The sequence below is a fragment of the Falco cherrug genome, chromosome Z (genome assembly GCF_023634085.1).
Source record: "Falco cherrug isolate bFalChe1 chromosome Z, bFalChe1.pri, whole genome shotgun sequence".
NCBI classification, from domain to species: domain Eukaryota; kingdom Metazoa; phylum Chordata; class Aves; order Falconiformes; family Falconidae; genus Falco; species Falco cherrug.
In genome coordinates this window covers 30,632,141-30,659,764 of record NC_073720.1, presented here as the reverse complement: position 1 = coordinate 30,659,764, position 27,624 = coordinate 30,632,141, and the positions used below count along the sequence as shown (strand labels likewise).

Below are 27,624 nucleotides of genomic sequence, written 5' to 3'. Positions count from 1 at the left end.
GGGACACAAAACTTACATCATAATGCTTGAAACTGAAAGGGTTCTTCACATAATAGATGCTAAAATCATTATCTGTGAACCCAGTAACAAGAAGTTTGTGCAGCTGTTCCAGAGATGAATTTTGCTGGTGGCTGATATGACTGGTGGCTCATACACTGGACACTTTCATGCCCATCTGGGGCACTAGCTGTTTTGCATCAGCCATAAGTAATGCCCCAGTGTGCCACAAATGCACTCGAGGTGCCACTCACACTTCCTTCACAGTGTGAAAAGGAACTCCTCCCTGCTGGGGAGCTGATCAGGCAAAAGCTGTCTTCGATGCACATCAGCTCAATTTTTACATTCACACCATTCAACAAAAGCTTGCCTTGAAAGAACAGATCACCACGGAGCAGTCCGAATAGTTCAGCCCTACTCTGGGCCACCAGAGCTGACTGTTGCCTAAACTGCTGATTGCCAATGTGACCCAGCATGCCCGCTGCCCAGCTCTGTCACTGTAGAACAACCCCATGGAGAAATGTGCTGACAGTGTGTCATGGCTGTGCCGAGAAGCAACTCAATGAGGGTGTGGCATTTGCTCCCCCAGCGTGATGTCCAGCTAGCTGCAGAGTCCAGTGGGTAACTCACGAGGCCCACAGCATCACCAGCACAAAGGTTGAACCTGTCAGCTTTCACGATCTTGCAGAAGAGGTACTGCAGGGTGTCGTTCAGACCTATGTAATCTTCCCCGTTCTGTTATGAAAAAGTCCAGACGTACCAACTTTCTGCAACAGTAAAAAGTGAAGGCACCTCAATAAAAAGGCTTTTCTCAAAGCAAGTCTCTGTTGCAGATACTTCAAACAAATCCAGCTTGGATTTGGCACATTCTTCTGAGCCGCCATGACTGAAAGTCATTCCTCTTAAACTGTATGCCTTTTCTATAGGTAGAATAGGACCTCTTTCTCTGGATTTTCTGTTCATTTCACACCATTCAGCCTGGCTTCTTGTTCTTTTTCTTCTTGCCTTGATCAGACTGTCTGGTGTACCCCTTCCTTTTTCTTTTAAAGGGCTGGATTTTTTCCTTTCTTCTGGGGGTGTGGCATGCATTTCTTTATTTTATGGCTTTTTATTTGAATACAAACATGTCCTAAGCCCTCCTGATTTGCTGGCATTTCCAACTTGTTTGGGACAACCTTGGAATCATGTCCCAGGATGTGTTTTGCAGTATCCTGAGTGGTGCTGTTAATGTGTAGCTTAAGTTTTCCAAACCCCTTTTCAGTTGCAGAGCGGTCTTTCTAAACAGGCTACAGAATATACCTTCAACACCCACACCATGCTTCACACAAACAGCTTGACAACCAGGGAGACTGTTGCCAGCCTGGGCTCTGTAATAATTCACATGCAAGGCTGGATCCCGGTAATTTTTTACCACTACCACTTCAGTATGGTTTCTTAAAATACTAAATACTTCCAGGGATGAAGATGCAGTCTACAATCACTTACCCAAAAGAAAATGAGATGTGCTTATGCTGGTCAGTGTTTACTTCAGTGCTGATTGTGTTGATGTGCTGGTGGTCTACCTTGGTGGCCTCCTGGGAGATGTCCATTGCCCTCAGGCACATTCCAACATGCCTGTGCCCCACCACCCTTTTGGTGTCCCTCTACCCTTTTCAAATCCTCCCACTCCAGGCATGTAGTGCTTGTTCTGCAGCTTGCTAAAGTGCAGGACCCCAACCTGGCCTATTCATTCCATTAGCTGTTACTAAAGAATGTTTTATATCTTTGCTTTTAGGGCTATATACATTTCTGTATATTGATAAATGTGTGCATGTTATATAGTGTAGGATAGTAGTAGTACCTATATCATGTAGTACGGTGTATAGTGTATCTATGTATAACTAAATAAAACCTGTATCTACAAAAATGTACACATCCCTTTATAATTCTACATATGTATATATTGTATATATCATTGTGGTAGGTTAGCCTTTGTCAGCTGCCAGCTGCCCACCCAGCCACTCTCTCACACCTCTTCAACAGGACAGGAGCGAAAAACAAGATGGGAAAGGCCATGGGTTAAGGTAAGGACATGGGGATCACTGACCAATTACTGTCACAGGCAAAACAGACTCCAATTGGGGAAAATTAATTTAATTATTGCAAACTACAAATACAGTTGGATGGTGAGAAACAAAATCTAAACCACCCTCCTACCCAATCCCTCTTCTTCGCACGTTCAACTTCACCTCTTCATTCCTGAGTCTTCTACCTCTACCTCCATCCCACTCTGAGCAGTGCAGAGGGATGGGGAATGGGGATTAGGGTTAGTCTGCAACAGCTCCTCTGTGCTGCTCCTTCTTCCTCATGCATTTCTCTGAATGGTGGTGGTGATGTAGGTTTTTGGGGCCAATATATATTAGATACATTAATTTATAATATATATCTATCTCCATAAATTCAACTATTTTGGGGGGCCTAATTGAGGCAAGAACAGTGCAAGAGATTTTGCCGTTGCCAACAGCCAATGGAGATACTGGCTTTCAGAAAGAGTATATTACACTTTCTGCACTTTCAGCATGCAATACTAGTTTGGTGGTCATGGTGCTGTGACTTTGTTGCTGCTCCTTGCCTGGTCTTCCTCCTATGCGCTGGCAACCCTGCCTGCCTTGTGCTCTCCAGTCCACCAAGTGCACCAGGTGTCGGCAAGGAAAAGCTGCATGTAGAAAACATGGAAAAAGGAAAAACAGGAGAACTCTGCCTGGCTGTAGCTCTGCACAGCTGTGCATGCTCCATTGTCTGGCATCACACTTGCTGGTGACAGGAGATGCTCCAAGGTACATTGTAGTTAGTCATATGGGGCCTGAAATTGTAACTTGTGAGAGGAACCTAATCATGAGTTTGGGGGAGTGGTTGGTTGTGTCTTTGAAAATATCAAACTGCACAGTTTCTGTTCTTGTCAGGGAAGATTAAAGAACAAGTGAACTGCATGTATCATAACTTTTTAATGCAGTTTAAACTCTTATGGAGAGGATACAGCTGACCCGTGCATGTTTCTGTCCAGGTGCTTTCTTTTCTCAGTGCTGAGAGTGGACTACAAATCCCTGAGTATTTCAGCAGGAATGTGAGTGGGTAACCATGTCTTCCATAATTTAAAGCCACACATGCTATTTAAAATGCAGGGTCCAGTCCTGTGATAACTTCTGCAGCCGCAAAGACCCTGCAGGAACATAACATGGTTTAAAGGACCAAAATCTGCAGGTGTTTCTCTGATGGGAGTCTCTCCACCACTCTCCAAAGCTTCCAGACCAGGAGACTATGGAAAAGAGGATGCATTGCCCATGCAGGATGTTTCCACATATACAGAAGCTACATACCCAGAATACTGTGTCAGGAGAAGCATCCTTGGACTTAACAGCATCTGGTTTGGTCTCTTGGTGGTGAATAAGTAGCAAAACACCACCATCAACCCCTGCCTAGTTGAATCTGATCCATATAAATAAATAATCCTGTGTGTAGTGTGTGTTTAATAGTATACTCCCAACCCAAATCACCCGTAGTTAGAGGGCCTTCTTGCAATCTCAGCATTGTGCTCTTAAGCGTTTATTTTATTGGAAGAAGAGTAATTCTTGCTAAAGCTACAGCCAAGTCACTAGTGAAGATAACATAAATCCTAAATTTGTTTTCCTTGCTATAGCTAAAGAACTGAATATTCTACAGTGAGGAGAGGATGGTAGGCTAAAACAAAAGTAAAGAGAGAAATTATTTATTATAGAACACATTAGGAACACTGTTCACAGTACATCATAACAGAGTGACTGTATAATGAAGTGATCATAAAAGGGTGACTTAAAAAAGCAAAGACAATGCATAGATTATAGGCTAATTGTGGAAACTGGTGGGGTTTTTTCTTCTCATAAGCAAAGCTGTACAAGGCTGTCTCACACTATTTCTGCACAGGTAAAACATGGATTTACTTAATCTGTACATTTTCTTCATTTTTTATAAACGTACCAATACTTAGATTAACACTTCCATAGAGTTTACAATGTTTAATTTAAATACAGTATTATGTCTCATCAAATTGTTGATTTAAGGTGCAATTTACCAAAATCTACAGTAAATATTTCTTGTTTTCTTAATCAGTTCTCTTTGGCACGCTTCTGGTTTATTTAAATACAAAAAGTGTAGGACTGAATTGAGTATGTAACACTGCAAGGACTTGAAGATTTTTTTGTTAGCAAACGAGTGCAATTTTAGGTTTACCACAAGCTTATTTACAAACAAAGAACTGCATATGAATTTCAGTTTACATATAAAATGGCTGATGACTTTAATGTGCAAGGCAAAAAAATTTGTTACAGCAATTCCTCCTTTGGGAGTGTTTTGCACCATGGAAATATTGTATAAAATGTGTTAGAAAATGGAGATTTCTTATGAGGAAGTTCTTGGTGCTTCTTACTCTATAGCAAGCCACCTGAAGACATGACTCTCTGGGTCCTGGATCATAAGATACAGTTTAACTGACATGTTCGGACTGTAGTAGTACTGCAGCTACAAACTTGCATGTTCAACTGGCAAACTAAACCAAGGAGTGAAAAACCAACCAGACTGTAGAAAAGGTTTGACAACAGTGGCTTCTTTCTAGAAAAAGGTATGCCTCATACATTCTTATTATATCTGGTTTTATTCCAAGGAGGAAATGTTTAGAATTTGCACTATGTGTTACTATATATTCTATTTTCATCTTCATGACTTCTACCTACTTCTGGGCTGATTAATGTTTGGTTAGAGTCAAAGGTGAACAACAGTAAACAGACTTATTTCTGCTTCTGATGGAAATGTACTAGGAGGCCATCAAAGCCGACCTAAATCAGTGAAGTATCACTTTACAAAAACTCTTCAAATGCCAGAAAAGCAAATCCACAGCAATTTATTTCACAGCTGAAGGCCAATCCCAGCAGCTGGCATTCACATGAATGACATAGGGAAACCTAGCTACATAAACACTACAAATTATTCCATGCCCAGTTATTTCACAATTAAAGAAAACAAAAAAACCTGTTCATAGTAAAATACTTATTACAAGGCCTTTCTGGTCTGTTCCTTCCTGAATCACCCAAGTGGTATCCTCCCAGCTGCAGAAATGAGTATTTTGGCACATGATCAAGTTACAGTAGATATCAAGTACAGTGCAATCTGTTTAGAAGGCAAGGATGTTAGAAGGGATTTCATACAGGTGCTTTGTAATGTGGATAAGACACGAAATGCTGTGCTACTCCTGAGTATAACAAGTTTGGCTGCCCCAGCAAAGATACCCATTTATGAGCATGCTGATTCCAAAGAGGCATTTCATACCCTCAGCAGTAGTGTATACTCTTTAAAAAACCACACACACAAACAAACAGAAGTATTTTACAACTGTCTTCAACCTATCAGCAAGGACTAAAAGTAGTGAGTTCAGATTGTTGGGAGAGGTGATGAGAAGGGGGCAGAACTCCTAAGGAGAATCAGAGTCTGTGTATTAATCAAATGCATGTGAGATGTAATTAATTCTTAATTACCCTTTAAGCTTTTTGAGATATTGCATATGGCCATGTCCTTTAGTGCTCCTGTTTTACCTGAAAGCTACTGGCTTTAGAACTGAGATGTCTGTGTGAAGGATATGGTGTCAGACTTATCTACAGCAAAGCCTCCGTTGACGTACGATTTCTTGGTCTCTGTTTCATCATTATCAAGTATTGTTGTTTCCAAGGCAAAAGGGTTGACTATGTTGACTTCAGAGGTGACATCCATCTGCTCCAACTCCTTTTTAGAGAGCTTCTCCACTATCCCTGTACCAAAGGCATCTCCCAAGACATTCACCATTGTTCTGAATCGATCCCTATGGAACAAAAATGTTGTCAGACAAACCATTCTCTATGTTCCTTAGAAAATCCTTTCAGTGAAAGTAAGCTACTCTAGCAAATGCAGATCTGGTTTTTTTCCCCAGTGCAGATTCCAAGCAATTCTGCAATTAAAAGAAAAAAATGTTGTAGAACAAGAAACAGAATTTTTCGCAAGAAACAGAATTTTTCGCACATGTATTTGAACAAACCTGGAGTCATTTTCATGACAAATTACTTTGTAAAGTGTTGTAAAGCTGCAAGTCACATCACTAGTCTGTTATAGTAGTAATCACACTGCTGTGCACAGCCTTACAAAATGTTGTAGGGATCACATCTCAGGTCCTGAAGTATGCTACACAGCTGGTTCTCTTTGTGATCAGACTGCTTTTGTCAGGAAGAGAGACTGTAGGGTGCAGCAAAAGAGTCTGTGTTGTGCATTTTGTCTTTCTAACAGTTATTTCCCAGCCAGAGGAACACCTAGCTCAGTATTTTCAGTATTCTGGCCCAAATGCTGCAAATGGGAAAGGCTATCTTCTGTTACCTTAACAGTCGGCTATTTTAACAATCCTTTCATTGTTAAAGGGTTGAAGTATAAAGTTGTATTAAACAAGTCACTTACAGGAATATGACACTTCTGTACTGTTGATTTTTCTCCCCAAAAGAAATGTGACTTGCAGGTCTTAAATATCGAGAAACAAAACCATGCAATGTACTAAAGTTTGAAAATCGGCATGGAAGTAAGGCAGGGACAGTGGAAAGTCATGCTTCCCTGTTTGTCTTGTCAGCTACACACCACTTCAAGGGCTTTATGGCAGAACAAGTTACTCTGCCTGTCCAGAGATGTTGAGGTAAATATATTCTCAAATAGAAGTGACTGCAGAAACAATAGTGAATTGGCATGTGTCATACACATATTCTACTACAACTGCTGAACTCCAGTGCTAGAAAGTGCCATGTGTTCTCCATGTGGAAAGGAAATACATGGTAGGAAAAAAAGAGAGAGGGGTAAAGTAAAATTCTAGTAGGATAAGCGTGACAAGTGAGAAAATCAACAGCACTGAAAACTCATCTTCATAATATTTCTATTCTCAAAATATTTCTATCCTTCATTAAAAGCATGGAAGTACTCCTCAAGCCTATGCAATAAAATCTTGGTAAGTTCAGAATTAACTAGAAGTTGTTAATAAGCCACTGCTAGCAGGTTGCAAAATAATACCTTTTAGGCAGTAAGTACAAAAGGTGAAAGTGTTAATAATCTGCGTAGCATCATGATGTGCATTCCATTTGCTGAGGTGCAAAATGCACTGGCAATGATCCCTGGTACATGACATTAATCTTTAATTTGCTTTACACAGCAAGACACATTAACCTGTAAAATATCTCAATTAGAATCAGAAACAGCTTGAATTCTTTGTCTATTTTGTGGTGGAACATGTAGCTTCACTGTATTTGTATTGTGCCCAAGAATAACATTAATTCTGGACTTTCAAAGTAAAGACGAAATCAGATCCATAAAATTATGATTACTATGAGAAACAGGAGATTACTGTTCTCCTCCTCCCCGGCCAAATAACTAGAGGATATGAAATAAAATTATTAGGATGTAGATTAAACCAAACAAAATTAAATATGTCTCTGAACAACATATTGTTAGGTTGTGGAATTCCTCTCAGAACTTAGAGAAATCTAGAAGTTTATATGGGTCCTAAAAGCAATAAAGCTTTTAAAAAGCTTTTAAAAGAAGAAATCTATTGAGAACTCTTAAAAGCAAACACCACCTCTAGCTCAGGAACTGTGAGATCTGCAATTTGCAGGAGTCTAGGAGAGTACCTTGGGAAAAGAACCAATATACATTTGTTCTGTTCTTACTCTTCTGTAGACACCTGCTCTGAGCCAGTAGTTTGTCATGATCTTCACCATCCTTAACAAAACTAAATGCCCACTCAGAAAAGAAAAGATTTGGAGAAAACAAAATTACTGTGCAGCACAAACAAATCTATTAGACTCTATTGCAGACAGCTGATGGGGAGAATGCACCTGTGGCTGGAGCTGGTTTCTTTGGAGCAATGATGCTTACACAGAAATTGAATTGATTCTTGGATCCACTGAACAGCCCTGGTTTTCTGGAGACTGGTATTTCTCTCTACAGCTTGCAAAACTGAGTTATATAATCAAATAAATTATAAAAAACTGTGAAAGGCCTAAGTTGCTGCTGGAAATCCTTCCAAGAAAATGGTTGGGAAGCGTGGGGGAGGAACGGGAATGCATTTACCTTGACTGTAAATATGAGTCTAAGAAGATGACATACAGAGGCTATAAAATGATTGAGATCTCTGCATTGATACCAGTGAAATATCATCCATGCTGAGTTACTGCAGGCAAACGAGACCTTGGTGTGAACACTAAAGCTCACACAGTTTAGGAGGCAGACTTGTGAATCCTGTTACTCTTTCTAGTGAATCATGGGATAAAACTGAATGCTGATGTCCTTCTGAACTCCAGATTACACTCTGTGATTCTTCAGTCTTTTGAAGTATTTTGAAAAACACAGAGATGTTTCCCTGCTAAGTTGAACAGAAAAGTTTTCAGGTCAAAATGCTTCTCTCCAGAAAGAGTGGCTTAATGGGACTGAGGGGTTTTGATGTGCTCCGAGGTGAGACGGTTAGGATCAGGCATAAGGAATGCTTTCCAAGTTTGCATGCATATCGTTGTTGATCAAGGGACTGGGTCTTTAGGAAACTCTCTGTGAGGAACAGCCCCAGCAAAGTAATGCTGGCAGCAAAGACCCATGTACAGGCTGCCATGTGTGTGCATGTGGAGTTCAGGACCAGCTTTGCTACTGCATTCAACTCAATCGAACAAGCCAAGAATCTTTATACAAATCCAGCAACAGTCCTAAATGATTTTGTTGCTTTCTCAGACCTACATGTTCCCACACAGCTTATGTAAACATTAAAAACAAACAAACAAACAAAATTCAATATCAAGTGCCTTAAACTTACAGAAGCCAGTCAACTGCAATGATCAGGGTAACATCTTCGGCGGGCAGACCGACAGCGCTCAATACAATCACCATGGTGACAAGTCCAGCTTGGGGGACGCCTGCAGCCCCAATGCTGGCAGCTGTGGCTGTGACACTAAATCCCAAATAAAGCCCAGAAAAGGCATTCAGAATACATGTTGCTTATAGAAACTTTATTTTCTGGCACAAATAGACTTATTTCACTGCAAGAAGAAGCCCAAATGTTCCAGTTTTTGTCTTGAATAGTATCTACTCAACTGGTTTACGGTTCAAGTCATGTATAGACACTGCCATAGTTACACTGCAGAGTAACAGGCAATGCATGGCTAACCATCAAACTGGACAGAGGCAGAGGCCAAGGTGGGTTGGCAAGTGTTTGCAGTGGAAGAATAATGGCAATTTTCAAAACCATGCTGTATACTAGATGTGTGTCCTGGCCCACCCCACCTCCTCACCACGTTGCACAGGCAAGGCCTTGAACCAAGAAGTGAAAATGTTTGTTACCCCCCGTGCTGTGAACGATAGCTTCAACGAGGTATCTAAAGTTAATGTACCATTCATTATAAAACCCTTATGATGGCTTTAGTCTTACCTAATGGTAACTATTTGGCCAATATCCAGTTCCAAATCATTCAGCTGTGCAATAAACACAGCTGCTACTGCTTCATAAAGAGCTGTGCCATCCATGTTGATGGTAGCTCCAACTGGAAGAACAAATCTGGTAATTCTTTTGTCAATTAAGTTTTTTTCTTCTGCACAGCGGAAGGTGACAGGCAAAGTTGCTGAACTGGCACACAGATAAACACAAAGTAAGTGCAGGCAACAGTATACCACTTCCCTTATCTTTACTTTTCCTCAGAGCCTGATCTGCTTTAAGACTCAAATGGACATCTAAGGTAGGCAGGAAGGCTGCACCATGAAAAACCAAGTATCTTCTGTTATCTCTTCTAATTACAGGTAGAAATAACAAAGTCTTAGTTATCCTTAAAATTACATGGTAAAATCATTATGACGTATGTAGTCACAGAAAAAGTGCAACAGCTTAAACTCACTAGAGTCTGTGATTAATGAACTGAACAGCAAAGAACTTCCTACTCCTGGGAGGAGCAGATGCTTGTTTGGTGTAAGGCCAGCGCAGTCTATAGTGCCCCTTTGGGTACTACAGAAATAACGATGAAAGTGGTATTTCGAGCTCCAGTGGATTCAGAATTGTCCAGACAAAATCAGGTATGAAACAAAGGAGCTAACAATAACGTCAGAGCACAAACAATGCAATCACTACTAAGAACATTACAGAAAATAAATGTTTCTTTTGTTTACCTGGAGGAAATCATGAGGGCTGTCAGAAGTGCCTGAGCCATCCCCATAGCAAACTGAAATGGATTTTTCCTTACTATTATTAAGTAGATCAGTGGCAGAATTATAGTGGAATGGATTGCAAGTCTGCAAAATAAAATAAGACTAGTTAAACAAATGGATCCATCTCATTGCCTTGTTTTAGTAAGATGTTGATAATATGCATCTAGTTCTGCCCTCAAGTACACTTATGAAACACTAAAGGTGACTTTAGTGACACCTATGTTTAAAATTTAGAGTATGCCTTCGTAAAAAAGAAAAAAAAAAAAAAAAGAAAAGCAGACTAGTGCTGTTCTAAACTTTCTTTTGGAAGGGAGAGAGAGTCTCTCTTTCCAAAGTAGAACAGGAAATATATTGGAAATAACTGTAAACAGATGAAGATGAGAAAACTAAAGTAATAATTTTAAAACTGATATATAGAGGGTCATTTGAAACAACACCAAATCACTCCACTCTCCTGTCAAATCCTTACAATGCAGACTGGAGACAAATCAGAAAAACAAATCATATTATTTTTCTAAGTTTCTCTGGCTTTATTATAGAACATGTTTTGCAGTTAAAGGTAAGTATGGTTCCCAGTCAGGGGCAGATGAAGTCCACATCTTTCTGCAGAAACTTCAAACATGATCCTATTAAAAAAAAATCCACTTACTTTGTAGCAAACTGTGTAAGCTTATGTCTATAATTAAAATGCAGTGAGGTATTTCAGAGTGTATAAATGAGATACATGTAGTGTTGCCATCTTAAATGTTGCAAAATACTGAAATACTGTCTTTTGAAACTATTAATTTCTGAAACTAAGTGTGCTGACATGCGAAAGATCAAATTGTCCTCTTGCCTTTAGCTGCTCAGCTGTATCTGACTGGATATTTGAGTAGGTTTCAGGGACAAATACACCCTTCAACTTGTGCATTAATTTTGAACATTGTGCATTAATCCTGAATACATATGAATACAGATCTTTGTGGGCATTAAAGTTAGAGGCAAACAGCCTGCTGTGAATATATTTGAAATGAAATATACATGAAGGGTCTGTGATATATTTCCTTTGTTCAAAGGTTGCAAGCAATTACAGCAACATCAGCTTCCTGTGAAAAGAAATTATGATAGCCTGGAAACATAAAGCCCAGAACTGTTGTCATGTATGATCTTAGGATTTTTATTCTGTCCTCACAAGATGTTCTTGTGAACATTACTGTGTTTTAATACTGCCTTATGATTTCAGAGCAGCTGATAAAGATAGCAATAAATCACGGTAGCCAAAAATAGGCAATTAAGAGAGCAGTAGCCACAGCACAGAAATCCACAACAGAACTAAAAATCACACACAAAACCTAACTATTTGCTTCCTTGGAAAGACTACCCTTTTAAAAGCAAGAGGCACAAGAGTTTTCATTCCGTACGTGAACAAATCATTTATTTAGTGGAATGTAAATAACAGCATGCAACATGTATTGATAAAATTTTGTAAAGAACTCTAGAAAGAAGCATAACATTTTATACAATGGTGCCTGAGAACAGGCATTCAGAAATTGAATTCTGCAGAACATAAAGAAAAAAAAATCAAGCCATTCAGCATCTTAAATAAATGTTGAAGACAATAAACATTTCAAGTATATCTACATCTAGGAGCACACTGACTTCCAAGTAGGTATTTTGAAAAATTTAGATCTGCACTTTTTTAGTGGCAGCATGAACACGACATTATCCAAAATAAAGTATTTGTGCATATCTGTTTTGCTACTACTGACTTGCATGAAACTCAAAGTAATATTTAGTTTCATGCATGAAATGCAACTCATAGGAAGCAGCAGAAATTTTTATACCAAAAATCATAATCAGCAACTGGTAAAAGAAATTCTAATAACGTTCAATTTTAAGATAGGAAGATTCTTGTCCCTCAGAATCTCAAACTGGCATTCCTTCTAGTGTCCAGAGATGCAGCTGCCTTGCCGCTTCAGAAGAGGCAAAGGCATAGACAAGACAGAGTTGGCTTGTTGCAGCTTCCTTCTTTATTTTCCTCCTGTCTACCTCAGGCTGTGAGTCCTCTGGCACTTGTATTATGCCTCCTACTTTGATCTTCCTCTTCTGTGACTGCTAACATGTCCTCATCCTGACATTAAAAACCTGCAACTATTAAAAGTGAGAGGCTGAAGATATTTAGTGGCCAACTGGAGCAGAGGCACTGGGGGAAGTCTGTTCTCTCATGGTGATCTGAAGAAGACATAAAGGCTGAGATGCATTGCAGAAAATAGTGGGTGAGAGTTGATCGAGCTGAGAATGTGAAAGGTCATGAATAATAAAGTTGGCATGAAGATGAGATAGAAGATGAGCTGGGGAGGGAAGTTAAAGCAAAGGAAGAGGAGGATAAGACATACCAGCCCTCATGCTCCTGTACATTTTTCTTGATTTGAAATACAAGAAATATGTTTAAAATAACCTGTAATTCTCAGGATCAAGCTTAAAGACAGGATGATGGACAGCTACAGAAGATGCTGATGAATAGAACACCTGCAAACAGGAAAGGTCAAGCAAATAAGGATGAAAACTAAAAAGATGGTGGGAACAGCAGTGTTTAAGAAAACAAAACAAAAAAAGAGCACAACTACTTCTGTTCGCTGCGAGGTGGGAGAAGGAGTATTCTTGCCAGCTGGAAAATATAGCACCTTTCCCCTGAAGCCTAAAGCCTTGTGTATACATTGTCATCTTTCTTCCTGTGATCCAGTTCCAACATGCTCTCCCTAATCACCAGTTTTGCATAGAATGTGCTGTTGTTAGCCCTTCTCCACAACACCTTGAGCATCACCTGCTGTAGGCCATTCTGTAAGAGACAGAAATGCTGCAAAGATCTATGCTAGCACCCGTCAGGGAAAACTGTGGCATGTGCAAGGGAGTTTGGTGGCACACAGGCTTTTTCTCTCCAAGGATGTGCAGGTGGGCACCCTTATTATTTACAACCTTTTTGATTGCACCTCAGAACCTATTTTAAATTGTTGTACCTGTCAAGCCCATGGTTACCAGCTGAATGGTAATACGTGGTGTTAGTTTACTTTACAATTGCACTCTGGAGAAGGCACTGTATCTTCACACACATCTTAAGGAAGATACACTCTGTCACAGTACAAATAATAACCATTGATCGGTAAACAGTCATTAAACATGCTATGTGATCTAAAACTTAAGTCCAAGGGCAGTAATAATCCATTCAACATATTCCTCCTCTGATTAATAACATAGCAAACCTGCAGAAGTGATACATTGTCATTCTATGAATCACTCCTACGTTACTTGCGGTCATGGTCTCATGTATATTTTATATAGAACTATTAGTCTTTTGTTTTACAGTCTCTTGGCAAACATCAGCTTTTGCACCCTTTAAAAATTTGATTTGTTTTCCAAGTCTAAATGCAAACTCAAAAAACTGGATTATGCATTAGACAAATGTTAACCTGCACTCATCTCTGTAACATTTTGAAAAAGCCATGATCCAGTACTATTTCTGGAGCTGTAATTTTTACTTAGGAAGTCATTATACCTCAAATGATTTTTAACAACTAGTCTAAACATACTGGCTTATGTATAAAAAAAACCCACCCAAACAACTTTTAAATAAATACAATTATCTAGCAAATTGTCCTACTTTCAGGTGGGATGGACTTAATCATCTACTTAGGAGCTAGTGCAGTGCCGTTTTGGCTTTGATGTGAGACTTTTCAGTTCCTCAGGCCTTACTAACGAAGAGGCTGGAGGGGCACAGGGAATAAGGTGGGGACACAGCCAGGACAGCTGACCCGAACTGGCCAAAGGTGTATTCTATACCATGGGATGCCATGCCTGGTGTATATATACCTGGGGTGTTGGCTGGGGAGGGCAGGTCATTGCTCAGGGACTGGCTGGGCATCGGCCGGCGGGCGCTGAGCAGTTGCACTGTGCACCACATGTTCCTTTCTTCCTTTCCCTCTGGATTTTATTCTTTCCCTCCCCCTTTTCATTATAACTGTTATTGTCATCATTGTTATTATTGTTCTTTAATTTTTATTCTGTTTCAATTAAGTTGTTCTTATTTCAGCCCTTGAGTTTTACATTGCTTTCCACCTCTCCTCCCTGTGGAGTGGCTGGAAGACAACGGACATATTATGAGCAGTCCAGACCAAGTAACTTTGCTGTAATAGCAGGCCAAGGCTGTAACAAGCTGCAGGTGTTATGAAGAACATATGTAAGGCCAAGGGAGACAAAGAAACCGTGTATTTGCAGAGAAATAAAAGAGTTGGACAGAAAGATGAGAAAAAACAGGATGCCTGCGCAAGGGGGGAGCAGTGTGTGGGCACCACACTGGGACCAGTCATAGGGGAGGTGGAAGCGTGTGAATGAGTAGTTTTAACCTGTCACCTTTTACATAACAAGCCAGCGTAGCATGTGTGTTTTTAGCTGAGGGTATAAATTGCTGTGAGTCTATTAATAGCATCTGTAAAGTATAAATTGCTGTGCATCCCTTAAAGTGGCACTAACTGGATCACATTGCTCGTATAAGTTGTTTCTGAGCCTTCTGCATCAACACCTCCCCATCCCTGGGGTGAGAGGGGAGTGAGTGAGCGGCTGCGTGGTGCTTAATGACTGGCTGGGGTTAAACCATGACACAGATAATTGTAAAAAAAAAACACCAACAAAAAACCTACACTCCTTCTTCACTATTTATGGAGCTATATAGTCTATGTATATATATATATATATACATACTAACATATTACCTTTCTGCTTGGTTGTCAGAAAGTGTATGAGTGACAACAGAAGAATAGCACGTGTATGCATAACGTGGGGGGAAATAAGCTCTTGAACGACTTTGTATCTAGCCTCTAGACAAAACATGAATAAATCCTTAGTATACTGAAGGAATTACCGAAGTGGTTGCTAAGGCAATGAACCAAGACAACCTAGAAGTTACGCTTCACTGAATTGGAACCAGAAATTTAAATGCATTTAACTTATTTGGACTGTAATATCCATTTATCTATCAAAAGGGTTCTTTGTAGGATAGTCTTCAGAGATATATAATGAACTAGTATTATAACCTGTATCACTTGGAACAGTAAATTGCCCTTCTAAGTCTCCACATCTGAAAGGTTCCACATAGCACAGGTGTAACCTCCTCCAGCCCAGACTGTTCTACACAGCCACAGGTCTAGAAAAAGATTAGAAAAAAATGTTTTGTTTCTTGACTAAATTATTTAGATAGCAACTGCCGCTTTTGCAGCTTCACCAGCTACCTTTGCCTTGAGGGGATTAACAGTGCAACCCCCAGCACTTCTCTTGATGTCAGCTGCCTGCTCTGCTCTGAGGTGGGAAGGGTCAGTTTCCTCTTTGACATCATTTATTGTGCCCTGCACTTAACAGGCATTTGTGCTGGACAGTGGTGCTGTGCCTATGCTGGTACACCTTGCCCCACAGGTCCCATGGAGGCTCCCAACTTAATCCAGATACCAGTGTATATTCAATAGGTTGACAATCCCAAATATGCCATAATTCACAACTTCACACTTTTCCAACTTCTAGTATCTAACAGAAGCATTACTACTCTCAAAAATACAATGGTATTATCTGTTTCAGTACCAAGCTGAGAAAACTAAACAATGAATACAAGAACAGCCTTTGGGGTTTTTTTTTTTCCCCCAGAATGCAAGGCAGTGACTTTTTTTTAAAAAAATATACATTCAGCAAAACGTGCATTCAGAATATTCTCACATAATTTTTACTGACAAGGATTTTTATCTCTGACATAGAAGACGCTGGATGTTATGGTTAATTGAGTTGTAATCAACTGAGCTCTAAAAACTGCACACATTTATTTCATTGTTAACAAACAACATACCCACTTAGTACTGTAGCCATATAAAGACCCAGTTTACGGAAGATTTCCCAGTCCTCAACTTCTATTATCTTCCCAGCAATTAAAAACACGATACCAACTGGCATATACCTAGAAAGCAAAAATAAAGCGATTAAAAATGCACTCTCAGAAATACTGAGTGCTCAACACAGAATAATATCTCATACAGTATAACTTTACAAAATATGTAGATTTTTAAATATTCTATTACACAACTGAATATCTTTTTATGTATTCTATTATACAACAAATTTTAGTCACTTGCAGCAGACTACAACAGAGGTGATAAAAAAAAAAATTAGAAAACCAGAGTAAATTTGTGTAGTTGAAGAACTACTGCATGACCTGGTATCACAGAATACACAGAAGCTGGCAAGGGGCATGGGCTTTGCCCTACTGCACCAAATGTTTATGCATAGCCATAAGCTTACTTGGAGGTGGAAGTGTGCAGGGCTGAGACCAATATCTGCATTCAGCAATCACACACAGATAGGGAAGGTCTCTTGTGCTTACAGCTGCTGCCCTGCAGCACTAGGGGCTATATATGTGTCACCTGCACAAAATAAAGAGTGATTTTAGTATGCTGGGATAATACAGTCATCAGTGTGTTGCTTGATGGAGAGGTCTCCATCCCCCGGTAAACTTACACAAGACCATGCCTTACAGACAGGAATAGCTGCATGGGCTACTGCCTAGAGAAAATTCAAGGCAAAAATCAGGACTTATACTAGCACCAGCTGCGCTGCGTTCCTTTTGGTACCAGAGAGCAGGCTGTCACAGAGACAAGCTGTCACTTCAGAGCTTTGAGTAATAATAAATTAATTTATAAATTTGTGGATATGTAAAATGTATCCATTTAAAAGTATAAATTAATACAGTGTGCATGTGTTATCTCACAAATAAAACAGTACCTTGTCCCTGTGCAAAGTAGGGACTCCTAGTTCCTCTGGAACCCTGGACTCGGCAAAAGCAGAACTAATGCCAACACTGCCAGCATCAGACTTCACCTTATTCAAGACAATGGATCCCCCATCTATAGAAAGCCAGGCAGCCTGTAGCCACAGCTTCAGGCACATGCAAGACAACAGACAGTCAGCTGCTGAGTAGGATCCTGTATTTGTAGCATGTGCTGACTCTTGTGCCTCATTAGTGGTAACTTGCTGCACAGGGAGGCAGCCTGTTTCATGGGGCTGTAACTCAGCTGGGGACTGAACCAGCTGCCTAGCACAAAAGTTTTAGAACTGATTTACCTTTTTTTAAAGGCAGCAAGCAGTGTGCAACTAAACCCTGGACAGGTTTGCTGTTTTACAGGCATCTCAGTGTGCTGTGACAGAAGAAAAATCCATGGAAGGGCCAGATCCAATAAGCTACTCTTTACGTGAAACATACGGATGTGAGGGAAGTATTGTAGTAAATGGCATAAGGCACACGACATGTAGGATCAAACTCTGGAAAGGATTGCGTGTGTTTATAGCTCTGATCCCATAATTGTGATCTGCACGAACAAAAGCTCTGTGAATGGCAGTGAAGTCCAACCACTGTCAGATGAGTTATTACACTTTAAATTGTTTTTCCCGTCTGAGACTATTGTGAAAGAATATTGCAAGAATATTCTATCACAAAACCTGTTAGCAGAAGGTAAATGATGTTAAGTTGTATTTTGCATACCACTTTGGATTTTGCTCTGTGCTGTGGCTTGTATATTAGTTTATATCTCTAAAGGAACTTAGCTCCAAGGACTGCTATCCGGGGAACATAATGGCTATCAACGAGTAGTGTTCCAGACTGAGAACAGCATGTGGGTGGTTATGCTTCTACAGTCCTGAAATCACTAGTGCAGCTGTACTGGTTTGATCTAAACCTCTAGCAAGAATGTTTGAAAAACTTGGGTTTCTTGTATACCAATAGGACTGTTTCTTTAGTATATAGTAAGTGGAAGCTCTATCTCCAGTTTCCTCAAAAGGATCAAATTCTGTAGAAAGGAAACTTTTTACCAGCCTTTCTTTTAAAGTTGTTTGCTGTAAAGCACTATAGAAAAACAAACATGAAGTGTCAGTCTTCTCCTACCTCTTCAATGACAAAACCCACTTAAGTAAGTTGTTAGCAAATGCCAGTGTGTCCTTGGACTTACCACATAATTATCTGAACTATTCTCATTGTAGCTTCGTTCAGTGCATTGAAAAAATCCACCAGCACTTGTCCTTTCTCTCCCATTTTCCCAATAACCACTCCAAAAACAAGACAGAAGACGATCAACCCCAGCACATTGATGCCATCAGAATACATGCCCACGATTTTGTATTCTTGGGTTTTGTTCTATAGATCAGATTCAAGAGAAAAATGTTACTATCTGAAAACATCAAATTGAATTTAAAGAGTTCTAAAATTAAAACATATTTAGATCTTTCTTTGAAAAGACACAGAACTCTTCTGCAGTCACTCTATTCCCTTTCTGGCAGTGCCAAATGGGCAAGTTCAGTAACGAAGGTAGAACTAAATTATCTTTCCAAGCTTTGTATTTTAAAGTTATGCAACGATGTGACCAAACCCTAGCAGTGGATAAAACACCTCTTAATTTACGTTGCCCTTTCTGTAGACTTACAACACAAAGTATGGCAAAGTCTAGGTATCCACAGTCATACCTTCAATACACTCAAGACTTAATCCCTACCATGGAGAAAAAAACCACAGCTGATGTAGAATCCTTGCGGTTACTTCTGAGGAATTTGAGGGTTTGTGTCTGGATTTAAGAGAAATAGTTTGTTGCATAAGAACTGAGACAATAGTGTCCAGTTTTGCCCCAAGTTTAACAATCTATTGATCATCTGAAACCAGTGAAATTGCATAATTTATAGCAGAATTGGATGCACATAACATGAAAGTCCTACATAGGTAGGTATTCACGCATTCCTCTGTGTTTGTGCAGTATGAACATATGAAAGAAAGAGTGCAATTCTTTGTTACCTCCTGCTTCAGAATTCAATTATTATCTTTTCATATAGCTCATGTTCCCATGCTCTCATTACTGTGAGATGAAATTTGGAAGAAGTATAATAAAATGCATAGTGATTTGGTACTGTTCATAGCCTGTGTTCATATTCTATTTAATTCCTTTCTCCATCTCCTCCAGTGTAAGTCTAGGTTTTATAAACCATCAACACCCAGGTTTCCACACTTCTAATCAGATGTTTCTTAAACCTCTTCTTCAGTTCTGTCTCTTTACATTTTTTCTTGCAGAGTAATAAACTATTAATTTAAAAATGCCTTCCATTGTCTTGCTTTCCATTGAAGAAGATCCTCATACTATCCTCTAGCATTTACTTATTAAGTTTTGTGCCCTTGCTAAAATCTAAGTACCATTTCCTTCCTTTTCCCAATCACTAACCACACCAACTAAACCAAATTTATTCTTTGCTCTTTCTCCCTACTTCATACATTACAAAGGAATAAAACAATAAAGGTCACACCTCTGAAGTCTCTGCTGTCGTAGCAGTTGTAATGGGTTCTTCTGTAAATGTGGTGCTATTTTTATCCACGCCAGTTGTAGCTTCAACCTTTTCACGTTTGGTTTTATACTGGAAAAGTTTTTTTTAAAAACAGAACTTATTTAGAAACATGAGGAAAGTCAAGAATGAATAAAGGCATTCCCTTCACCCATTAAAAATAATGGGAAAAGGAATCAATCTGACTTGAGGGTAGCAAACATAGATAAACATTATTTCCCAATTCATGTGAGCCATCACAGTTTTGTACTTTGGATGCTGTAGATCAAACAAGTGATTCACAGATAACATGCTATGAATTCTGCTCCCCAGGCTCTTGGGTACCCTGTGGACCTGGTGCAGCCTTCTGGGGGATGAGATACAGCGCCTGACAATAGAAAGGGGACTTTCTGCAGGGACAAACATTCTGGACAAAATTGCTGACAGCCACTCCAGGAAAGGTCTGTAGAGCAGATGCCAGGTGCACCTGATACAGCCAGATCTCTAGTACTGTGGTTAGTGTTACTAATGCCATTATATAAGGCAAAGCCATTCTCTGTGGTCGAGCTGGTCTTTTATTAGTCCCCCTTCCCCTTATTATCAGGCCTTGAAGGTCCTGTGCTCCAAGTAGATGAACCAGTTTTCTTCTTTCCCTTCCCACCAGCCTCAAGGCTGGTCCTCTCCTTACCAGCCTTGAAGGTGCCAGGCACCCACCACTGAGCAGAGAAGTAAAACAGCACCCAGAGCACTGTCTATAAAACCAAGCTGTTACAAATCCTAAGGGGAAACTTGGACGGGAGCTGCTGCTGGACAGAGTCCCAGGACCCTCCCAGTGGCCAGGGATGCCTCTGCTGCCATCTGCTTCCTCTGCAGAATGACGGATTTGTATTCTTTTATATGTTCTTTGAGTCTATGTTGATACAGTAAACCAAGCACTAAGATTTGACCCAGTCTGCTGTTACAATATTGTACTACACTGACCCTGTTTATAGAAAACCTGTGCTATTCTCGTTATAAATTCTGTGTTATACTAATCATAATATCCTGTTAAGAAAATAAAGCTTTAATTCTAACTACAATTTAGTGCCCTCATCATTCTGCAAAGGAACCCTAAAATGATCTGTCGCCTTAGTGTCAGGTGACAGTAATTAACATATAAGAAGAACTATATGAAGAAGTTTTATAAACTGGAAATATATTCAGTGCTGTGCACAGCAGGACAGTTACCATAATTTCCTGGGAAAAGTTAACTACCTCACATACAATCCTCAGATAAACTGGTAGGCAGCTGCTAGACAAGACTAAAAAGGGAAGCAGAGAGCATTACAAAAAACGATTGATATATTTACAGATAAAGATGACAGAATCTGAAGTAAATCTGATACATAGACAGTAGTTTCCTCTTTCATCTTGCATACCTCACTTTCTCCAAAAGATGTCTCAAACAAACCCAACTGGCTGCCTTTTCCTTAAGATGGATCATTATCAGGTCTGGCAATGGGCATCCGATGTGAGACATGTCGGGGTGAGGGCTAGTTACACAGACTTCATTAGACACTGAGGGTCTTCACACCCATCCCAGAAGTAAAAATCCTCTCACATGCATCTTGGGTTCTGCACCCAGCTCCTAACAGTGTCTTTTGGCAAAGGATGATCAAGGACTTAATAGCTGAAAATAGAGCATTTATCACAACGGAAATGAAACCAAGATGCCTTGAAAGTAAGTCTTTTTATGGGCGATTAAGATACTCCTGGACTTCTCAGAAATAATTTTTACTTGACATAGTTTTTGGGGACATAAACCAAGAATAATTTGCAGTGAGCAATAAAAACTACAGTAGGAAAGAGCAATGTTCAAACTTACCTGTTGAAAACAGGCCTGGACAAGGTTTTCTGGGAACATGTTCCTGTTAAAAAGGTATAAGCATTTCAACATTAGTTGAAACAGCATAGTAAAACAAGTTGTTTATATAAACAAAACAATAAAATCTGCTGCTTGAAAAGCAGATCAGGCTGTGTCCCTTTAACCAGAAAGCAGTGTATTTAGCACCATCATATATAAAGCCCAAAGAAATTAACAGTTCAGGACTCCTAACGACCAGTTCACTGTTTTCCTACAGTTGGATTTTTTGGCTTATTTTTCAGTATTGGACATTTCTGTTGGTAAGCTACTAAACCCAGTGTTTTTTTTCTCTACTGTATCATCTTCATCATTTGCATGAGGAATACAGGACACACTGTTTTTATAGGATTTGTCAAATATAGGCAGAAAATAAAACCCCTCATATAAACACTGTGCTGGAAGAATCAGATATGTGGTGTGCTCTGTTCTAATTCTGAATCCAGAAATTAATCTTGGCTGACGGAAGATTTCCACATGTCATTCCAGGGTCAAGAACCATTTCTGCACACTGAAAAATCAGGAAATTAGATCAGAATCAGTGCAATCCAGTTGTGTGCCAACTGCCAATTCCGGTTTCAAACAATTGCAGAAAATAGCATTGATTAGGTATTTATTGATTACCCAGTCCAGTGTGGAAAAAGGTAGTTTATATATTGAAGCAGGTCTCTATCTTCCTTCCAGATCTTTCACAAACCCTTGACTTTGTTTTTCAAGTTTTCACAGCAAAATTCCTTCAAAGGCAAGAGTAGTTTGTACAAGCCTGGGAATTTCCTTAATCTTTACAAGACTTCCTGGATTTGGATCTTAAATCTGATTAATACAAAAAAGTAATTATAATTCCTTTTAAAAAGTATTTCAGATCTCAAACTCCTAATTCATAGTCTTAAACTTGTTTACAAGAAGTTGAGCTGTAACTGTAGCAAAACCCTAGACCACTCTGAATTACAGTTCACACCACTTCTTGCTATAGGAAGACTTTTTAATGCATGGAACTATATCAGCCCTGTTGAATTTGTGTGGAAATATTTATGTGGAAGTTACTGGTAACAGACCGCATGAGGTTTTATAATACTGCTGATGGCAGTTCCTCTTATTGATTCCTGGGCAAGTGACCATAACGAATGAGATGAGCCACCCAAGGTGCTGCCATCCTGGTCATGCACAGGCAGGAGGGGGCAGAGGCTGGGAAGAGCTGTGGATTGTTTAACATGGGGCTTTGGGTTTAACTACCTTGTATATAAACCTCAGAGAAACCGAGTCATTCTTAAAGACATCTGCCGTGATCTGTGCCGGGGCAGAGAAGCCCCAGATGACAGCAGACATTTGCTATTAAATAGGACAGTAACTTTTTTCAAGGCGGACATATACCTATATATAAATGTATACCCATGTGTCTATTTTACCAATGTCAAAGACTGTATCTGGAGTTGTGTCTGCAAATGCCAGTCACATTTCCTGAAATTAAAAATGCTGGGAAAGCCAAATGAATGGCAATTGATTCTTACATGATAGGTTAAGTAAAATTTCTGCAAAAAAAAAAAAATAGTGGGCAGGAATAGTGATATAGAACAAACTGCAGCTGGACAAATAAGATAATCCAGAGAAAACATTTTTGAGGGAACTACTTAGCAACTATTGGTAATTCAGCTCTTTTTTGTGAATTTTTTTCTTATTCCTTGAACACATTAACTCTGAAAATCTGCTCAGGTCTTCTTCGGGCTTTTCTAGGGCTTTTCTTGCAACTGTTTTAAGTGTCTATCATTTTCCAGGTGATGATACCTGGTTAGATACTAGTGATGCAGCAAACTTGTTGACTGGGCAGCCTTAAGAAACCTTTGCCTACTGCATCTTGTTACTCTGCACCCTGCCTTGAGAAGGGGAAACACAAAACTGCAATTTCAGCTGGCTGTCAATGCTGGATGACACAGAAGCTGCCAGTCAGTAACCTGCCAACCATTCAATCTTTTCTGGATACTTTCTTCATAATGTGTAAATCTTGCATATCAATTTTTTCAAAGGAGGGAATTTTTGTTGTCATTGGTTTATTAACCAAAGTCTATCACGTAAAGAGAAATTTTTTTAATGAACTGCTTTGAATAGACTCTAAAATGCCTAACCTGTTGGAATATCTGTTATTTTCTCCTTATTCATCCAAACAACATTAGAAAGCATTCTTATTGCATTACACATCACAACTTTATTTGTATTTGTTTGGACTTTTGCAACAAGGGTATGGAAACTAAAAAAGAAAAACTCACCTGATCAGATCCAGCATGGCATCAACAGTACTGACTTCTGGGGTACTGCCCACCCTGTCAATCTCATTTGCTGTTTGAGGCACTCCAGGTTTAATGGTCACAACTAAGACAATCCCTGCAGAAGGAGAACCAGAAGAGCTTACAGTGCAAGCAGAAGCATTGGTGCGCCCTGCCTTAGCTATCCCGTGTAGCTAAACTGTTCATGAGCTAAACTGAACAAATGTTTTCCCTGCGTGCTCATGTAGAGCTGTTCATAAAAGAGAAGTCTACAGGTGGTGTCCTTAAATGTGCCGGTTCCCCCAACACAGGAGCTACTTGTGGTCTTGCCACTGGACTTGAGCATCTAGCTTTGTTTTTGCATGTATGGTAATAAATCGCTACTGCTCACCAAGAGGGTAAATTACTTCAGCTGGGTTTCAGCTGAAGCATTCTGCAACTTTTGCATGATAATAACTTGAATTGCTATTTACCTTTTACCTTATGCAGCTCTTGTTAACGGCTTTCAGAGAGGAATACAAGTGCATTGTCCTGTGACCCCAAAGTACAACAGGATGTTTTGGTAAAGTTAGTTAGCAATCAAGTTAAAGACAAGGGCTTCAGAAATAGACAAACAAAAAATTATGGGCAAGAAATACTAGCTTTGACCTTGTGGATACTGAAATCAGTGACAAATTTTCCATTTAACTTAGTAGCTTCATTTCAGGAATTTTTACTATTCTATGAAATACTAGACCTTTCCAAATATACATTTTTTTTTAAATTTATTTAATCTCCGAAGTCCAAACAAACCTAAGGCAAATGAAACTACTAAATCTCAATGCAGGGAAAAAGAGGCATTTGGATGATCCTTCAACCAGCCAGGAACAAGGCTTTCTAACGACAGCTGTGAATAAAAGCAGCAATGAATTTGTGTAACCCTGCACAATGAAACAAGTAATATCATAGTATCATAGAATAATTTAGAATAGCAAGGACCTCTGGAGATTGTCTGGTTTAATCCCCCACTTGGGGGCTCGGGACAATTTCTAAGCTAGATACATATTAATGTTAGTCTAAATTAATTTTTCTCTCTCTTTTCACAGAAAATTCACAGACTGAGCTAGATACATATTAATGTTAGTCTTTATTAATTTTTCTCTCTCTTTTCACAGAAAATTCACAGACTGATGGGCTAGCCTGAACGGTGTAACTGCAGTGATATATTATTCTCTATGATGCAGCCTCTAGAAATTAATCTGGCCTTATATGTCTGTATGTGATTCTTTTTCTATTCTTAAATACTGCTTTGCTTTACAAGTAGGCCACGTATGATGTACATTTTGTCCTTCAAATAAATACATATTTCTTTTTAGTGGGTATCTAGGCACAGCATTCACTTAGGCTCAACAAAATACAAAGACAGGCCACAAAACATGTGACTGTTGGCAGAAGAGGGTTTAATTTTATTTCTTATTTAAGAAGGCAGGCTAAATATCTTTGTTTAAGCAAATATGGAAGATTTCACGGCTGCTTGTAGGGAATGAACTTTATGTAAGAAGAGATGTGGACTTCAGAGAGACAGGAGTGGAGCCAGGCAGTGACAGAGAGGACAAAAACCTCTCAGGAAGGAAATGAGACTACAAGGAAAGCAGTATTTTCTGTCATTCTTCCAGGTGAGACACATACATTCTCGCATCTGAGAAGAAGTAACAACCTGTCAATTTGCTATTGAGGAGATTCACCTTGCAGTTAAGGCTGGCCTTTGATGTTCATTCAGCTTTCCTGCTGCTGGTCACTGTTCACATAAGCAGACAGCTCCTAACCTTCCCTGAGCTGAAATGTATGGTGGAATTGCCTGTGGCTTCATACTGGATATGAATACAGCCCAACTTGAGAACAAAGGGACTAACTTCTCCCTGTATTTGGCTAAAAGTATGTCAAGAGGTTTGGTATGACTCCTGTCTCTTCTCTCCATCCTGTCTTGTGAAATTAGTAATGTCACAGTGCTGTATGCTTGTAATTAAGTGATGCTGATGGTTCCAAAAGTTAGAGTATCACAGAGTACCTAGTATTACAGCAATGACTGTAGTGCAGAAATAATATATGACTGCTCGCAAACCAATCTTCCCAGAAACGCTGGAATCCAAAGCAGCAACACCTGCAAAAAGAACCACAAAAACAAACCACTATAAAACAACCTCAGAAGAAACTTGTTATTTTTGTAGAGACATTTATTGTCTTTAATGTCTATGCAGGAATTTTTTCCTTAATCAAGGTATTTTAAAATACTTAATTGCCAGTTGCACTTCTGAAAACTCCGTAGCAGACCAACATGTTTGCTTCTGCTTCCTTGCAAAAATCCAGTTTCCTAGGGTTATTCTAGGAAAAAGAAAATTTAACTTTTCTCATTCCCTGATGTTTGTGATGAATTAGACTTCTTTGGTTTATGAAAGTATGTTAGAATTTATTTCCATATTCACTTTAATAATAGCTTCACTTTCTTCAGATCTGTAACACTTTGGCTTTAAAACTAAAAGCCATGGGAAGGAAGCTGCTCAAGGTTGTTACCCCAGGTTGCTCAAAGGCATGTACAGACACCTAAGGCTCATTCCTGGGTGGGTGGAGGGGGGTTGCCTTCATTAACAGGTGTTTTGGGTTTTGGTTTTTTTTTTGACCAAAGCTTGTCTGAAGTCTGAGCTGTTCCCACTCTTGCCTGTATCTGCCATTGCCAGGAATTGAGGGCAGTTTTTGTTAATGAAGGTAGGGAAAGTGCTGAGGCAGGTGTTATAATGAGGTCAACTTAACTTGTGGCAACAATATTACACCAAACCACTCATGAAGTATTTTTTAATTGTTTAAAAGATTCACAGTTACATCTGTACACATACAGTTCAGTAACCAGGGTAAAATGAACATTGTAATTGTAAAACTGGACTGTCTATAACCATGCTAGTTAATAATTCACCACTATCTCTTTAGTATACATTTGTAATCCATTTATATCTTCATGTTTATTGAGTCAAATTATCAAAGACTGGCCAGATTCCCTTGTACAGAAAAGTAAAAATACCAAGAGGATATTTAACCTCAGATAGGCATAATTTTTAGGAAAAAAAAAAAAAGTTCCTAAAGCTAAGGAAGAAAAATCAAAAGATCTTTCTGACACAATAGTAACTTACTGATCTTTGAGCTCAAAAAGGATCTTAGCCAGCACACTTCAACCGTGAGCTGATGTCTCTTTCAGAAGGTATATTAACAACAGTAACAACTTGTGCCTAGAGCATTCCTATAATGCCTTACTTGTTCTGTTAATTGTTATTCAAAATGCAAACAGTACTGGGAGGGGAGAACGAAGGTTATTTTATTTCACCATCTATTTGATTATTTGGGGGTCTTTCATGGGACAGTGTATCATCAGACTGAGCACAGAAGAACCACATATACATACAGAAATAATGATGTAAAGATTATCTCACTTTTAAAGCAAATCAGGATAATAAAAGAACTGTTCACACGGCAAGGGAATACAGACCAGTGCACAGAAAAAAGCAACACCACAGCTATCACAGGAGGCTGTCAGCACTAATGATATTGTTTCAGGCACAAACAACAAAATGGACACAATCTGGGCTGTCCTTTTTACTTCTGACCTTGGGAACTGGGAAAAACCAGGTAGAAAAGAGGTCTTTTGCATTGCTGTGGGCTCAGCTGTGGAAATTATGGTAGTGATAACTCTTGAGAATGGATAGTAATAAATAATGGATTCTGTGGACGATAGAAGAGCTGGTTTCAAAGGCTGTCAATGTTGAAACTTTTACACCTGATGTATTTACTTAGAAGACTTTACAATGTTTTAGCAAACTGGTATTGCCACAG

At 39.3% G+C, this 27,624-nt stretch overlaps 1 protein-coding gene across 2 annotated transcripts in view; it reads right to left on the bottom strand.

Moving 5' to 3' along the window:
• Window positions 1–3,726: 3,726 nt before the first annotated feature.
• Window positions 3,727–27,624, bottom strand: part of SLC1A1 (solute carrier family 1 member 1) — a 59,615-nt gene continuing 35,717 nt past the window's right edge. For both annotated transcript variants that reach the window (XM_027808455.2, XM_055699230.1), the window contains exons 3-12: window positions 25,814–25,906; window positions 23,770–23,884; window positions 21,473–21,515; window positions 19,594–19,701; window positions 18,258–18,442; window positions 16,109–16,216; window positions 10,207–10,329; window positions 9,479–9,673; window positions 8,867–9,001; window positions 3,727–5,860 (exon numbers count right to left, since the gene is read on the bottom strand). In XM_027808455.2, the coding sequence (XP_027664256.1) occupies window positions 5,614–5,860; window positions 8,867–9,001; window positions 9,479–9,673; window positions 10,207–10,329; window positions 16,109–16,216; window positions 18,258–18,442; window positions 19,594–19,701; window positions 21,473–21,515; window positions 23,770–23,884; window positions 25,814–25,906 (1,352 nt within the window). In that variant the 3' untranslated portion in view covers window positions 3,727–5,613. The remainder of the gene's footprint in view (window positions 5,861–8,866; window positions 9,002–9,478; window positions 9,674–10,206; window positions 10,330–16,108; window positions 16,217–18,257; window positions 18,443–19,593; window positions 19,702–21,472; window positions 21,516–23,769; window positions 23,885–25,813; window positions 25,907–27,624) is intronic.